The sequence below is a fragment of the Sphaerodactylus townsendi genome, linkage group LG05 (genome assembly GCF_021028975.2).
Source record: "Sphaerodactylus townsendi isolate TG3544 linkage group LG05, MPM_Stown_v2.3, whole genome shotgun sequence".
NCBI classification, from domain to species: Eukaryota; Metazoa; Chordata; class Lepidosauria; order Squamata; family Sphaerodactylidae; genus Sphaerodactylus; species Sphaerodactylus townsendi.
In genome coordinates, this window is record NC_059429.1 from 110187571 (window position 1) to 110201439 (window position 13869).

General features: G+C 42.3%; 1 protein-coding gene across 1 annotated transcript in view; it reads left to right on the forward strand.

Annotated features, from left to right (window-relative positions):
• MATN4 (matrilin 4) overlaps nucleotides 1–13334 on the forward strand; it is a 48022-nt gene extending 34688 nt beyond the window's left edge. Inside the window, exons 5-11 of the mRNA XM_048498215.1 lie at nucleotides 436–558; nucleotides 1722–1844; nucleotides 3039–3161; nucleotides 4940–5353; nucleotides 8268–8420; nucleotides 10130–10234; nucleotides 12243–13334. Of these exons, the coding sequence (XP_048354172.1) occupies nucleotides 436–558; nucleotides 1722–1844; nucleotides 3039–3161; nucleotides 4940–5353; nucleotides 8268–8420; nucleotides 10130–10234; nucleotides 12243–12301 (1100 nt within the window). The 3' untranslated portion in view covers nucleotides 12302–13334. The remainder of the gene's footprint in view (nucleotides 1–435; nucleotides 559–1721; nucleotides 1845–3038; nucleotides 3162–4939; nucleotides 5354–8267; nucleotides 8421–10129; nucleotides 10235–12242) is intronic.
• The last annotated feature ends 535 nt before the right edge of the window (nucleotides 13335–13869 follow it).

Sequence of the window (13869 nt, forward strand, 5' to 3'; positions counted from 1 at the left end):
ATTCCACACTGTACAGATATCCCTTTGCCCAAAATTGGTGGTGGGAATGAGGGAAACCTTGAGATGAATGTTTGTCTCCAAAGGGAAACACACACACACAGATATATCCATAAAGTGAAAAATTCTGTCCTGTTGACTCCAAGTTTCCTTCTTGACAACATGGGGATACACAGGACAGAGTTTGTGGACCTTTGTCAACATATTTATGGCTTTTTAGGTACACCTTTCTCAGTGTACACCTAAAATGTACAGTACAAATATGGCATTCGGAATACAGGTAGTCTCATGAGAGAACTGAGCTTGACTTTGGCTTTCTGTCAAGTATAAGTAACTGGTCTGGAGTCCCTTGTTAGCAATGGCAGCAATAGGTTGTGCAGGACTTATGTTCTTACCTTGGTTTGTGGCCCAGACAATATGATTTCTTCCCATCTGTAGTCATCAACGCCTGCGCTGATGGGAGACATGGCTGTGAGCATCAGTGTGTCAGTTCTCTTGGCACCTACACTTGTCAGTGCCGGACAGGCTACTACCTCAACCAGGACAAAAAGACATGTACTAGTAAGTGACTTTCTGTTCTATTACCTCAGCACTGATCATCCTGTTCATCTTTGTTCCATGGCCCTATCGGGCTCTTAGCACAGAATATCAACCAGACTCTCACTGTAGTTGTTCCCCCTACCCACCCACCATGATCCCAATTACAGCGGAGTTTAACTTCTTCGTGCCCCTTTTAGCCCTACCAAAGAACTGTTGCTTCATTTTATCCTGTTCTCCTCCCAGTGGGATATGGATCACCACATAAGCCCCTGCAATATTTCTGTGAGCCAGTGGGCCAATTGGGATGTATCCTTGGGGAGACAGAAGAGCTCAGCTCTGTTTCCCTCACTGTTGCAAAAGCTATTTTCCCTCACAATTACCCATGGTAGGCAAGCTTGAACATAGAATGTTAAAGTCCTCAGCAAGTGAGGGGAAGCTGGACGACTGGGACTGGGTTGAGTGAGGCAGGGAAAAAGGACTCCAAACCTAAAGGAAAGCCTCGTAACTGCATGTAAAGGGATCAGATGTCCCTAATAACTGGAAAACATAAATAAAATAAATTTACCTGAGTCATTAGTGAGGGTGGGCTTGGGGGAAGGCAGCTGAGAGCAGTTCTGCCTCCGCAGGCTTGATCAGGAGGGACATAGATATTATGTCTTTGTTGTTTGTAGTGTGATGTTCTGATTACTGATATTGTTATTATACAGTTGTGCACTGCCCTGAACCTTTTGGGGGAGGGCAGTGTATAAATTAAATATACAATAAGATACGATAATCCTGACAAAAGGATATTTATGACTGTTATAACAGAAGCTATATGATTTTATTTGTTTATTCAAAATAATGATAGCCTGCCTTTCAAAAGCCATAGTCAAGGTGGCTTACAAAATACAATAAAATTCAATAACACAATAATAATACAACTCAATAACATACAATACAGCAAAACACAATAAAATCATATTGTACCATCAAACACAATAAAATCATATTGTACCAATAAAATCAATAAAATACTCCTATAAAATCTAAAATGCTGCTTGCTAAAATCTAGATGTTAAAAGGTGTTCATTTTCTTCCTTTATAACTTATAATTATCCCCAGTGGGGACCCACAACTGCTTACCCCATTCTCCTTTCCAGTGTGGCCTTAACTGCAGTGTTTTTGCTCTCTTGTTCTTCCAGTGATCAATTACTGCAACTTCGGTAACCACAGCTGCCAGCACGAGTGCGTTAGCATCCTGAATGGGTTCTATTGCCGCTGCCGTGATGGTTATACCCTGCAGGCTGATGGCAAGGCATGTCAGGGTAAGTAATGGCTGCGGCAAAGTGACACATTCATCAGTGACAAAGAAAAGAACAGATGGGCAAAGCACAGGGTGAATTATGGTGTTGACAAACAACTAGGCTTGCCAGAGCAAAGCAAGAACATAATTTAATTACACTGTATAGCAGAACCCACCTGCTCGCTGCATTTATAGCCCCTACACGGGTATACCCAAATATTCGGGTATATCCGAATATGTTATTTGCCTTATTTGGGCATACAAATAATTTTATGCCCGAATAAATCCGAATTTTACAGAATTTCTAGGTATTGACCAAGCCTACCCACCACACGATAACTTCACACTGTGCCACGGAGAGAAATGTTAGGAGCAAAAACAACCTTGGAGATAACCTAGACCAGGATGTTCCAATTCCTTTCATTCCTAACATCATTTGGAAGTGGGTTGTCAGTTCTGAGATTCTTAACTTTATGCCTGCCAATTATGCCTGTCTGCCAATTATGCCTGCCGAAACCAGAGAGCCTTTGCTTCCAATGCAAATTGGGTGAGGGTCTGGACATAACCTTGGCCAGTAAGTCCTGATTCTCTTAATTCTTGGCACTTCTGCTCCCATGATCACCTTGAATCTGGTGGCCAGTTTAAAAATCTTAGCTTCTGATGAGGTATGCCTGCTACCTTTGCTTTCATTGCAAATAACATTGGCGCCTTCTGGAGATAACTGGGCCAGGATGTTCTGATTACCTTTGGTTTTGGCACTGCAGCTCACATCATCATGCTGAACTTGGCTGGTTTTCATATTCCAAGCTTTATTTTCTGATCAATTATGCCTGCCTGAGACAACTATAGTTTCTAGTGCAAACAGAAGGGGTTGGGAATTTCTGGACATTATGTGGGCCAGGATGTATTCAGCATAATAGCCATTATAGCCAGTCACAGTTCTCTCTTTGGTACTTTAATGTCCAAGATCATCTTTAAGACAGTGGACAGTTTTGAAACTCCTAGCTTTATTTCCTGATTTGTTACGTGTACCACAGCTGGACTATCAATCCAGTCTTTTTACTATAGATTTTGTGGAGTCAGGACATTCATAAAAAGAGACAACCAATGGAATTGTGATACTCTTGACTAATGACACCTTGTCCCACTTTGGATGTGCTTTAACATGATGTGCTCTGTAGGGATGGTAAAATTTTGTTTGCGATTTGTGTTTCAGCCAGCGATCTCTGCAATAGTGTAGAGCATGGATGTGAGTTTAAATGTGTCAGCACCTCAGGCTCTTACCACTGTGTTTGCCCAGAGGGTCAGCAGCTCCAGGCAGATAAGAAGACATGCAACAGTGAGTATCACAGAAGGTTCCTATTATGGAATGCTTGGAATGCAGCTCTTCAGTGAACCCTAAATCATTGTCAATCAGGGCATCTTGTGAAGCCCTATTAACACTGGTTATTCCAAACAAACAAGTCGTAGTGGTGGTCTTCTGATCCTGACCAATCATCTTTCCTAACCTATTTTAAACAGGTGGATTGGCCTCGTAACTTACTGGGAAAGTTCCTGGTGGGAACAAGTGGAGCCAAACTCCAGCAGTGCTGGCTTGCTTCAAGAGCTTGGACTCAATATAAGGCAATAAGAGAGCCTACACCAATTATGGAGTCAGCATGGAATAGTGGTTAAGAGCAGTGGACTCAGGTTGGATTCCCAGTCCTCTGCATAAAGTCTGCTTGGTGACCAGTCACAGTTCTCCCAGAACTCTGAGTCCATGCAGAGGCAGGCAGTGGCAAACCACTTCCCAACATTTCTTGCCTTGAAAATCCTATAGGGCAGTGATGGCGAACCTATGGCACGGGTGCCAGAGGTGGCACTCAGAGCCCTCTCTGTGGGCACGCACAGAGTTCATCATGTGGGGGGGGAATCACCCCGACATGCACACACATCTAGGCTGGCCTGGGCCGCTGGGCTTGATTATTAGCATTAAACCAAAGACCTAGTTTTGGGGAAGCAGTATAGGTAACCCTGTTAAGCACTGTTAAACCCCACTGATTTTCATGCAAAGAACTAAAGCGTTATCCTTTACCTGGGAGTAAGCTCGGTTGCTGGCAATAGGGTTTGCTTCTGAGTAAACCCTCCTAGGGTTGTGATTCACCCGTTTGAAGAGTTGCATGGCTGCTTCAAAGCAAAGTCACCTTCTACCACCAAGCTTACTCCCAAGTAACGCACGCCAACCATTTTTTCTAAACTAAAACCTCAGCATTCCAGGTTAGAATTGCCAGTATTTGGCACTTTCTTTGCACGACAAATAGAAGTGGAGTTTGGGAGTTGCAGATTTTGGGCACTTTCGGTCTCAAAAAGGTTAAGCCATCCACTGCCACTATACAAGGGTTCTCACCCCATAGGTCAGCTGTAACTTGATGTTAGTTTTCACCACCACACCTGTCATCATCATCATAATCACTGGGTGGATCTATGTTGAATTGCTACAACTGTGGGGCTGCCAATACTACACTGGCAATTCTGTTCCTGGGTTGTTCTGACATTCCAGACCTCCTCAGTTTTTAAACCTGAACTTATATTCTGTGACTTTTCTTTTTTAAAAAATTAAATAGGACTGTCACAATTGTTTTGTAACAGTGTCACATGATGGGATATGGAGAATAGGGATAGTTTACTTATTTGATACTACTGTTGTGTAGCTTCAAAGAAGACATGGCAGAGTCCTGCCGCATGAAAATAGAATGTCTATGAAAAGCAGGATGAAAAGAGTTGATGAGCTCAGGTGGAAAAACATCTTTCCCAATAGCTGTTTCCTGTGGTAACTAGAGATGTTGGGACTTTTTGTATGCCAAGAAGGTACACTTTAGTCATTTATTTTGAGATATGATGAAAAGCAGCAACATCCGAGAATCATTTTGACTTGCTGTCACCAAACATCTGAGAAAGAGGGGCAAGGATTTGGGAGAGAATTTTCAGACTTGTGGAGCAGGGATCCTCAAACCTAGGTAGCACAACTTGAGAATTTGAAGGGTTGGCCTGTTCTTAATAATGTCTCTGTGATTCTTTTCAAAAACAAGGCCAATGCTGTCTCCATTCATTCACCTCCTATTTCTCCTTGGTTTATAGAGTGCAAAACGGGTCACATTGATTTGGTGCTGGTGATCGATGGCTCCAAGAGCGTCCGGCCTCAGAACTTTGAGCTGGTGAAGCAGTTTGTAAATCAGATTGTGGACTTCCTGGATGTGTCCCCTCATGGCACCCGAGTGGGGTTGGTCCAATACTCCAGCCGTGTCCGTACAGAGTTCCCCCTCAACCAACACACAACTGCAGAAGATGTCAAGAGAGCAGTGCAGAGAGTGCAATACATGGAGAAGGGCACCATGACTGGACTGGCCCTCAAGCACATGTTGGAGCACAGCTTCTCTGAGGCGGAAGGGGCTAGGCCTCTTTCCCACAATGTCCCCAGGATTGGCCTGGTCTTCACTGATGGGCGCTCTCAAGATGATATCTCAGAGTGGGCCAGAAGAGCAAAGGAAGCAGGTGAGGGCTTAGTAGAAAGACTGGTGGGGTGGGAGCGTGGAGACATGTGTGTGTTGGGGAGCCTTATTCATAGCTGTACACCTCTACCAGTGGCTGATCTCTACCACGTTTCTTGCAAGCTAGTTCATAAAGCATATTTGCAAGCCACTTGTGGCAGAAGGGGACAATAAATGAACCAACAGTTCTTAAAACCTCCTTGCTGGAGTTGGAGGCATTTTTACTCGCCACAGATTAACTAGGCTAATGATCATTTACAAGCTTAAAGTGAATGCAGATTAAAAGCAAAACATATCAGCACATCTCAAGCACTCACAGAAATAGTAATATACAGAGCATTTGTGTTAATGGAGAATGTATCAGCAAGCCAGAATTGAAAGCTAATCACTTTAAATGTGGCTATGACCCAACACTCAATGATTTGGTTGTTATATTACTGAAACTAAGATATTGGTCAATTATTAACCTCAAAAATAATTTCAGGGTTGGAAAAAAATCCCCTTTATTCTACCTCTTTTTTAGAGAGCTCAAAATAGCTAGTGTGGAAACTTCACCCAATCTTCCTTTGAGGCCCTGGTCTAGTACATACCTGTTTAGTGTCAAAGTGAATATGATGTTTCCTGATCATCTACTGACCACTCTACTGCTTAATATTGTGTCTACATACCTGTTTAACAATCACGTATTCCTTCTAGAATCTTGGGAGTGATGTATTGGTGAATGTGGCCTGTGCACCAATTCCACTCCTCCCGCTGTTGTTCCATCTTTTAGGAAGTACAACTATGACATGAGGGTTGCCAGCCTGCAGGTGAGGGCTGGAGATCTCCTGGAATTACAACTGATCTCCAAATGAAAGAGACCAGTTTCCCTGGAGAAAACGGCTGCTTGAGAGGGTGGACTCTGTGACTTTATCATGCAATGAGGTCCCTCCATTCTCCGCAGAGAATGGATGACTTAAGTCTATGGTGAAACTATGCTTTAAACCCTCTGTAAACAAACATACAGAGAAGGATAGCATCTGATGTGTCAATAGTTTTCTTCAGATGGACACATCATGCACTGGTTTCAGTGCACATAGAGAAGGGCCATGCATAACTATGAGCCCCACACCCACTTACTATATGTGATAACCAGGTTGTGAGCTTGATGCCTGCCTGCATACAAAGTCCACACATGTAGACTTTGTCACAATGAACCGGAATATTTTAAAAAGCACAATTTTTGACCACGAGGGCAGAGTGAATACATGTACAGATTGCATTAGGAATGCTAATGCTGTGAAATTCTCAGTGAGCAGGTTTGCCAGACGAACAGTCGCTGTCCAGCAGTCATAATTGCTCATGAAACAATCCTCAAATCTGCTTGGTTCCCTACCACCAGGGTCAAACAGCCCTTGTACATGTTTGTGGCTGCCCAATAACTGTAGTAATGGAATTTCATTTCCTTTCAGTGGTTGGGTTTCATTTCCTAGCCTTGCAGATGATTTTGCATCTGCACAATGGGTGAAATCAGTTGTCTACCTGGGTCATGGATGGTTGGATTCAGCATTAAATGACATGGGAGGGGGAATGTACTTTCCACCAGACTGTGCAAAAATTTGCATTCAAAATATAACTCCTATAACATGAATTTAAAGGAGCACCAAATGGGTAAGACATTTGGTGTTTATAACTGATTTTCTCACGGTGGATTCATGTGCAGTGATATGTGAGGGTGAAAGAAAATCTCATCAGGTTGTATAAGGACATCCATGTGTGAAACAATGCCTATTGCACTTCTGGAATATGTGAGAAATAGCCCGACAGTCTCAAGTTGCCAAACGATAAATGAAAATTCAGCACCTTGTTTGCAGTGAGTTAATAGAACATGAGCCAGAACAGCCGGGGTTCAGTTGTCTCTAGTTTGCAAATGCATAGATGACAGGTTCACAACCCAACAGTTGTGCAGAAAGCAACATCTGAGCCTGCATATTTGTGCCCATTCCCTCTCTACGCACACTGAAGTCAACGGGTGTCATTTGAAGCAAGCAAGTGTCTGCCTTTAACGATGGTGACTGTCCAGAACTCCTCCAGTGCCGGCAGGAAAAGCAAAAGGCTTGCTAGAGCATGCCAACTCAACGAGCCGTCTATGTTTATGTGTCAGGAATTTGTGGCTAATTAGCAAATTCTCTGATTTCCTGCTGCTATTGCCAGAGGGAAAATGCACAGACTCTCAGGTTACATTGCCTACGAATATTTGAGGCAACTATTCTGCTTTCCAGGGATGAGGATATGTGATGGGAAAAAAGGTCTTTCTGATCTCATCCCAGAAGAATAGAGGCAGCTTGGGTTTTGTGGTCAAAACTCATAAAAGAAAGGGGTGGGGCAGCAGAAAGCTTTCATCCTTTGCCAGTGTGAAGTCTGGAATCTTTGGCTTTCTTATAATCCAAACTGTGTTTCTCTGCTATTCAGCCATCTGGATTCAGACTTCCAGTTTGGACCTGACCGACGAAGGCATGATATGAAAATTAGACCAGAACAAAGCAGAGACTTACTACTTTATTCTGCATCACCCCCTCTACAGCAGTCTCCTCTCTTATATCATAATCCAGTTAATTGCCTAGATTAAGAAATGGGGAGCTCAGTTCAGAGACTTTGGGAACATACAGATACGCATATCAAGCAGGAGTGGACCGCCCATGGGGACAGGGAGTGTCAAATGACCCCAGGCACACTCCCATTCGACACTGCCCTTATCGATGTATTTGTGCCTGTTGCCTATATTTCAAACTTTGCTGTCAGTATTTTCCAGCAATGCGTATTAGTGCAAATCCAGAACACTGGAGTATTACTGAAGTCCAAAGACCACTGTTGACCAAATGCCCATCCCTGCAGAGATGTACATTTTGCTTCATCATTGTATCTTGTTGCCTCTGCAGGAATTGTCATGTTTGCAGTTGGTGTTGGGAAGGCTGTTGAGAGTGAACTGAGAGAAATTGCCTCTGAGCCAGTGGATCAGCACTTCTCCTACTCGGCAGATTTCAACACGATGACTCACTTTGTTGACAATCTCAAACTCAATATTTGTCCTGGTAAGTGATTTTAAGGTTTGCTTAATATGTTTTGGCAAATCCCAGAATATATAGGTTTTTCAGTGTAAACTCGATACTCTGCCCTTCACCAGTAAGCATTTCATGTCCCGATTTTCACTGGTCAACAGCATTTTCTTACAAGAAGATGCCAACCTTGCTGTGGTGTTCCTTCTCTTTGTAAAGAAAATACAGAAGGCAAAGCCAATAAGATGCTAAAGTATAGAAAATTTCCCATGCATTTTCCATATTCTACTCAGAGAACTTTTAAAATAGTTAATTGAGCGTATATAATGACTCCTTCTTATGAGAATGGTAGAATGTATAGGTTGCCTTATTATGGACTATTAAGTGAATCATACATTTTGAAGTATTTTCTAATTTTAGCTTCTGTCTTTCTCCTCTAATGTTTTCTCTAGCTTTTTAAAATTAATTTTTCAATTTGATTGTACTTGTGTCTATCTAGTCAGGCAGATACCTAGATTCTTATTTTATTTATGGCCCAAGGTCATGCGGCAAGCTTTCTTGGCAAAGTGAGGACTTGAAGCTGGATCTCCCAGATTCTAGCCTGACATTCTAACCACTACACTACAGCAGCTATGTATCTGTTCTTAGGTTTCCATGGGGCTAACGTGGCAATGTATGCTTGAACACACCCATCCAAGGGTGTTTATATGTATGTCTGCTCCAGATTTGAGCATATCTGCTATTGCCTTCTCATCATACATGCCCTGTTACATTCATATTACACATGGGGAACAACATTTTATCCCCGAATATCTTTTAAAGTCTACCCCCACCTGCCCAAATAGCTTGGAGTTACAGTGCCTGGCTTCCATGGAGAGTTAGGTCTTTTTAGAATCTTATCTCCTATAGCAGTGGTGGCGAACCTTTGGCACTCCAGATGTTATGGACTACAATTCCCATCAACCCCTGCCAGCATGCCAAAGGTTCGCCACCACGGCCCTATAGCAATGCCCTTGTGAATTCCTCTGCGGAGAACAATTGTCCATTGACTACATTTTTATCCTGTTTTTCAGCCAAAATTGGCCCTCAGAAAGACTCACATCTGTAAAACAAAATTAAAATTGCTAAATACAATATAAATGTTTTGTGAGGAGGAGACTCTTTGCTGATCTGAATCCTGGGATTATAGACAGATCCCTGTCAAGTTCCTGATCTTCCTCTGGTGACTTCTTCAGTGGAAGCAGGCTTGCTCACAACTGGAGTTGGGTTTTAAGTACAGTGGAGGATACATGGCTGTTTCCTGCCAGCACAGTTAAATTGAACTAGTGAATTGTAAATTTTATTAAGTTATTTTGGTAGATTCCCTTGACTTACAAGATGTCTGAATTTCGTCAGTGACTGTCAGAAAGAACATTGCACATTGCATTTTAAGTCAGATAATAGTCTGAGGAAGCAAATAATTCTTTTTCTGATTTCTCTCAGGTGTAATTGTAGTCCTCTGGCTTCTTTTTCCATGGATAGCTAACTACCTTTCAATATAAATTGGTCCTGAATTAGCTGACTCTTTCTAGGCACAGTATAGAGGTGAACATCAAAGACAACATTTTGTTTCCTCCTCACAAAAGAAAACATTACTTTACATCAGCTCGGAGAAGGTTCTCCATGGAGTCGAGGGCCGTTGATCACACTGGGAACTGATGGTGGAACTTTGCTAAAGTTTCTAATTGATTTTTATGATATTTCAGAGGAGGGCAAAGGAGAAACTGAATTCCGCAACCCATGTGAATGTGAAGCCCTTGTGCAGTTCCAGTCGAACACTCTTGCAATTCTGGAAGACCTCACTGAAAAACATATCCTTTTTTATTTAACCTGCATAAAGCAAAAGAATGCAGGAGTCAGACTGAAGAGGAGTCAGGAATGTAGCTGTGGTTCATGTTTGTTTGGATTTTAGGTTTTATATTTGGAGGAGTTTGGAGGTAATATCCTGAGGTATTAAGGGGCATATTTTTATAATGAACTGAACATTTTAAAAAGCCCAAATGTTTGGTAAGCTGCTCAGAATCAGACAATTAGAAGTATATGAAGCTTCTATTGAGTTGCATCCAATCACAGCCAGCAGCATTAATTACAAGATGAAAATACATTTCCAGATGGGGCCCAGCCAGTGTGTAGTGCAGGAGTAGTGATATAACTGGTCCCTGAATCACTGGGTGTCTGCTACAATTATAACAAAAGAGGGAAAAGTTCTCTCTGTGCTTTCTTCACTCAATAATTCCAGAGGGTTAACTGCAGAAGTAGTGTGTCCCAGCAAAACTGTGGAATTTTGGGACACCTTAAAGACTAAGACAGAAAAAAAAACAATCTAACAATTGGTCCCCAAAAGAAGTATCATAAAAGGATCAAGAAAGTAAAAAGACCCTGCAGTTGTTGTTAGATTTTATTCTGGCCTTAACCTTTAAGTGAAGATTATATGGAGGCAGAGGCATATTGAGGGGAAATGGCACCCAGGGACAATACCTGGTCTGAGCGCCCCTGCCCCCCCATGCTTGGGGACGGGCTTGAGGGCAGGGGTGGCTCAGATGGGCACCGCAGCGAGAGCAGGCCAGCAGTGCCCCCAAGCCCTGCCCCTGAGGGCCTGAGGAGGGAAGGAGGTGGCTCAGATGGGCACCGCAGCAGTAGGCTGCCTCTGTCTTTAGATGCCTCCCCCACGCCAGCCAGCTCTTCCAAGCTGTTTCGGCGCAAGGGAAGAGGGGGGTGGGGGCAATTTTGCGCAAACTCCCTTCACACTGTTGCACCTGGGGTCATTTGACCCCACCTGTCCCCATGGGCGGTACATCACTGTATGGCGGAAGCTGGATTACTCCAAAAAGGTGAGGTGATCCTGGCAGGCTTGAGATATGTTAGTTCCTCTCGTTTGCATGGCATGGAAAGACATTGGCATTGTTATGGGGAGTGGGTTTGCTTTCTCCAAAATTCACTTTTTTAGATATTGCCATTGATTATGTCTATTCTCTTTTTTCTCGTTCAGAAGAGGATTTTCTCTTTGTTATTTTCTGTCACACCACATCTGTGCCCTTTTGTAAATTTAGCTCTTGCAAGAATTTTCTTGTTTTGTTTTTTTCTTACCAATCCCAGTGTAGTCGTCTAGCAGGATGTCAGGAAGGTTTGGGAAGAGACTGCCGAGTGAAATTGCGAGGAGCTTCCCTTCTGGCCCCTCTTCAGATTTTTCATCAAAAAGGAATTTATTCAAAATAGACTCCAAATTCCTAAAAAGAGTCAAAGTAACCTATTATTGGATTTCAGGGAGAATGTGGGTAAGAGGGATTTAGAGGATTTCTCTTAACCATACTAAGAGGAGTTACACTGAAATAGCTCCATTCTGGCAAAACTAATGCAAGAAGGGGTCCTAATTGGTGATTCTGATTAAAGGTTCAATTGGTCCTTAAGGAGGCATAGGTTTGCCAACTCTGAGTTGGGAAATACCTTGAGATTTTAGGCCTGGAGCCTGAGGAAGGTGTGGTTTGGGGAAGGGTTGGATTTCAATGGGGTGTAATGCCACAGAACTCACCTCCCAGAATGGCCATTTTCTCCAGGTGAATTAATCTCTGTTGGCTGGAGACCAGTTGAAATAGTGGGAGTGGAAGTTGGCAACCCTAAGGAGGCATCATAAAAGGGTCAATATTCCACAGAAAGCAGGAGGCCCTTTGAGACAAAGTGGAGATGGTCATCATTTAAGTCATCCAAGCCTCTCTTTCCCCATATTCCATTGTGATTGTGTTGTATAACCATGGTCTTCAGTACCCTTTCCATGTGCAGCAGATGTTTGTCTGATAATACTGGCTTCCTTAACTTAACCACTCTCTCAGATGACTACCAGACTTGACCAGCTGGAAAACCAGATTACTGGCAAAAAGTGATCACGACAAACAGCCTTCCAGGAGTTGGGGTTCAGACACATCCCCTAACTCATTGTTAGCATTCCAAAACCTGTTGTAAATGGCAGTCTGTTCTTATATCACAGGATCCTGAGAGGAGGGGAAAACTCCCCCTTCTTCCTTGACTGAAAAACAGAACAACACTTCATGACAGAATTATATTTGCCTTTGCCTGGAATGGGCAGTAGGCCTGAGCTATGGGTCATTCAGCCCAAACAAGTGGACATTTTAAGGAATCAGCATGAAGTGGGGCGTTCAGCATCTTCAAGAGCAACTGGGAGTGATCAACGTTAATATAATCTGCCGTGAGGCATCACAACAAACCCAAGAACACCAGAGACCCAACTGCCTTCCTAGAAAACAGAGTTCCTTCCTATTAAGTTATCTTTAGGCCCAGAAGCTTCTGTAGTTTTTAAGCAGAAGAGCAACAGTTCCGCCTTTCTTGTTTCCTTCACTGTGAATGGCAGGGCCTGCAGCATTTCTAACTACAGCTTATTGTTTTGATTGTGCACAAATTCGGTATCTGACTTTTAAACTGAACATATAATTTTTTAAATATCTAAAATAAAATGCCTTCCGCCACAAAACCCCCTCAAAACGACAACATTTTTTGATTAGAACCTTTCTCCCCAACACCGGCCTGACTTTGACAGTATTGATGGAGAATTTGTCATTCATTCTGTTATTTTTATCGAAAAGTTTTTTAAAGAAAAAAATTATATTTGTGTGTGTTTGTATATATCTTTCTTTCTGAAAGCAGGGCGGTCATATTTTTTAAACAAACGTCTTTTTTATTGTATGTAAATTTTTATCTCAAATAAACTTGCTGAAGATTTCTAAAACACAGCTCCTATCGCTTTACCAAAGTATCTTTCTGAATCATTTTGCTATAATACAGCTGTATTCCCTGTGTAAAATTAATGTACCAGCAAAGGAGTCTGGAAGGTGTTACTGTACAATCAGATAAATTCACTGAGAAATTGTCCATGTTTGTCAAGGATAAAGTTGGAGATGAGATCAGGCCTTATGTATTCTTTAATGATCTGTGATAACCATGAATATTCACTTTATTTTTTTTGTAAAAAATAAGACATAATAATGATATTTATTGCAATCTGATTCCTAGGTTTTGAACAGCACGAAGATGTTCTCATTACCTTAAGAATCAGGAATATATTCCTGGGGAATGAGCCTCTACACTAATGAGCCTCTACACTAAGAATGAGCCTCTACACATATAATAATTTATCAGTCCCACCATATAACTTTCATTTGGAGTACCCAGAGTTTTGCAGAGTGGAAATTGTTGCTATTTGAACCAGAGCAATTCTTCACATGATGTAATACAGAATAAAGGGGCAGAATTGTGAAGGATTTCTTTTGCCAGCATTAAAAAGGGGGAAAACTGGGGCTTTTTTTGCCCTCTCAGATCTGTAGTTTTTATGGTGATCAAGATAGTTGAGATAGATCCTGTCCTGCCCCTGAAAGGTGTGACAATCTATTGTTAGTTCCTGGGCCTATCTGAATGCTCCTCCAGCATCCAATCACCT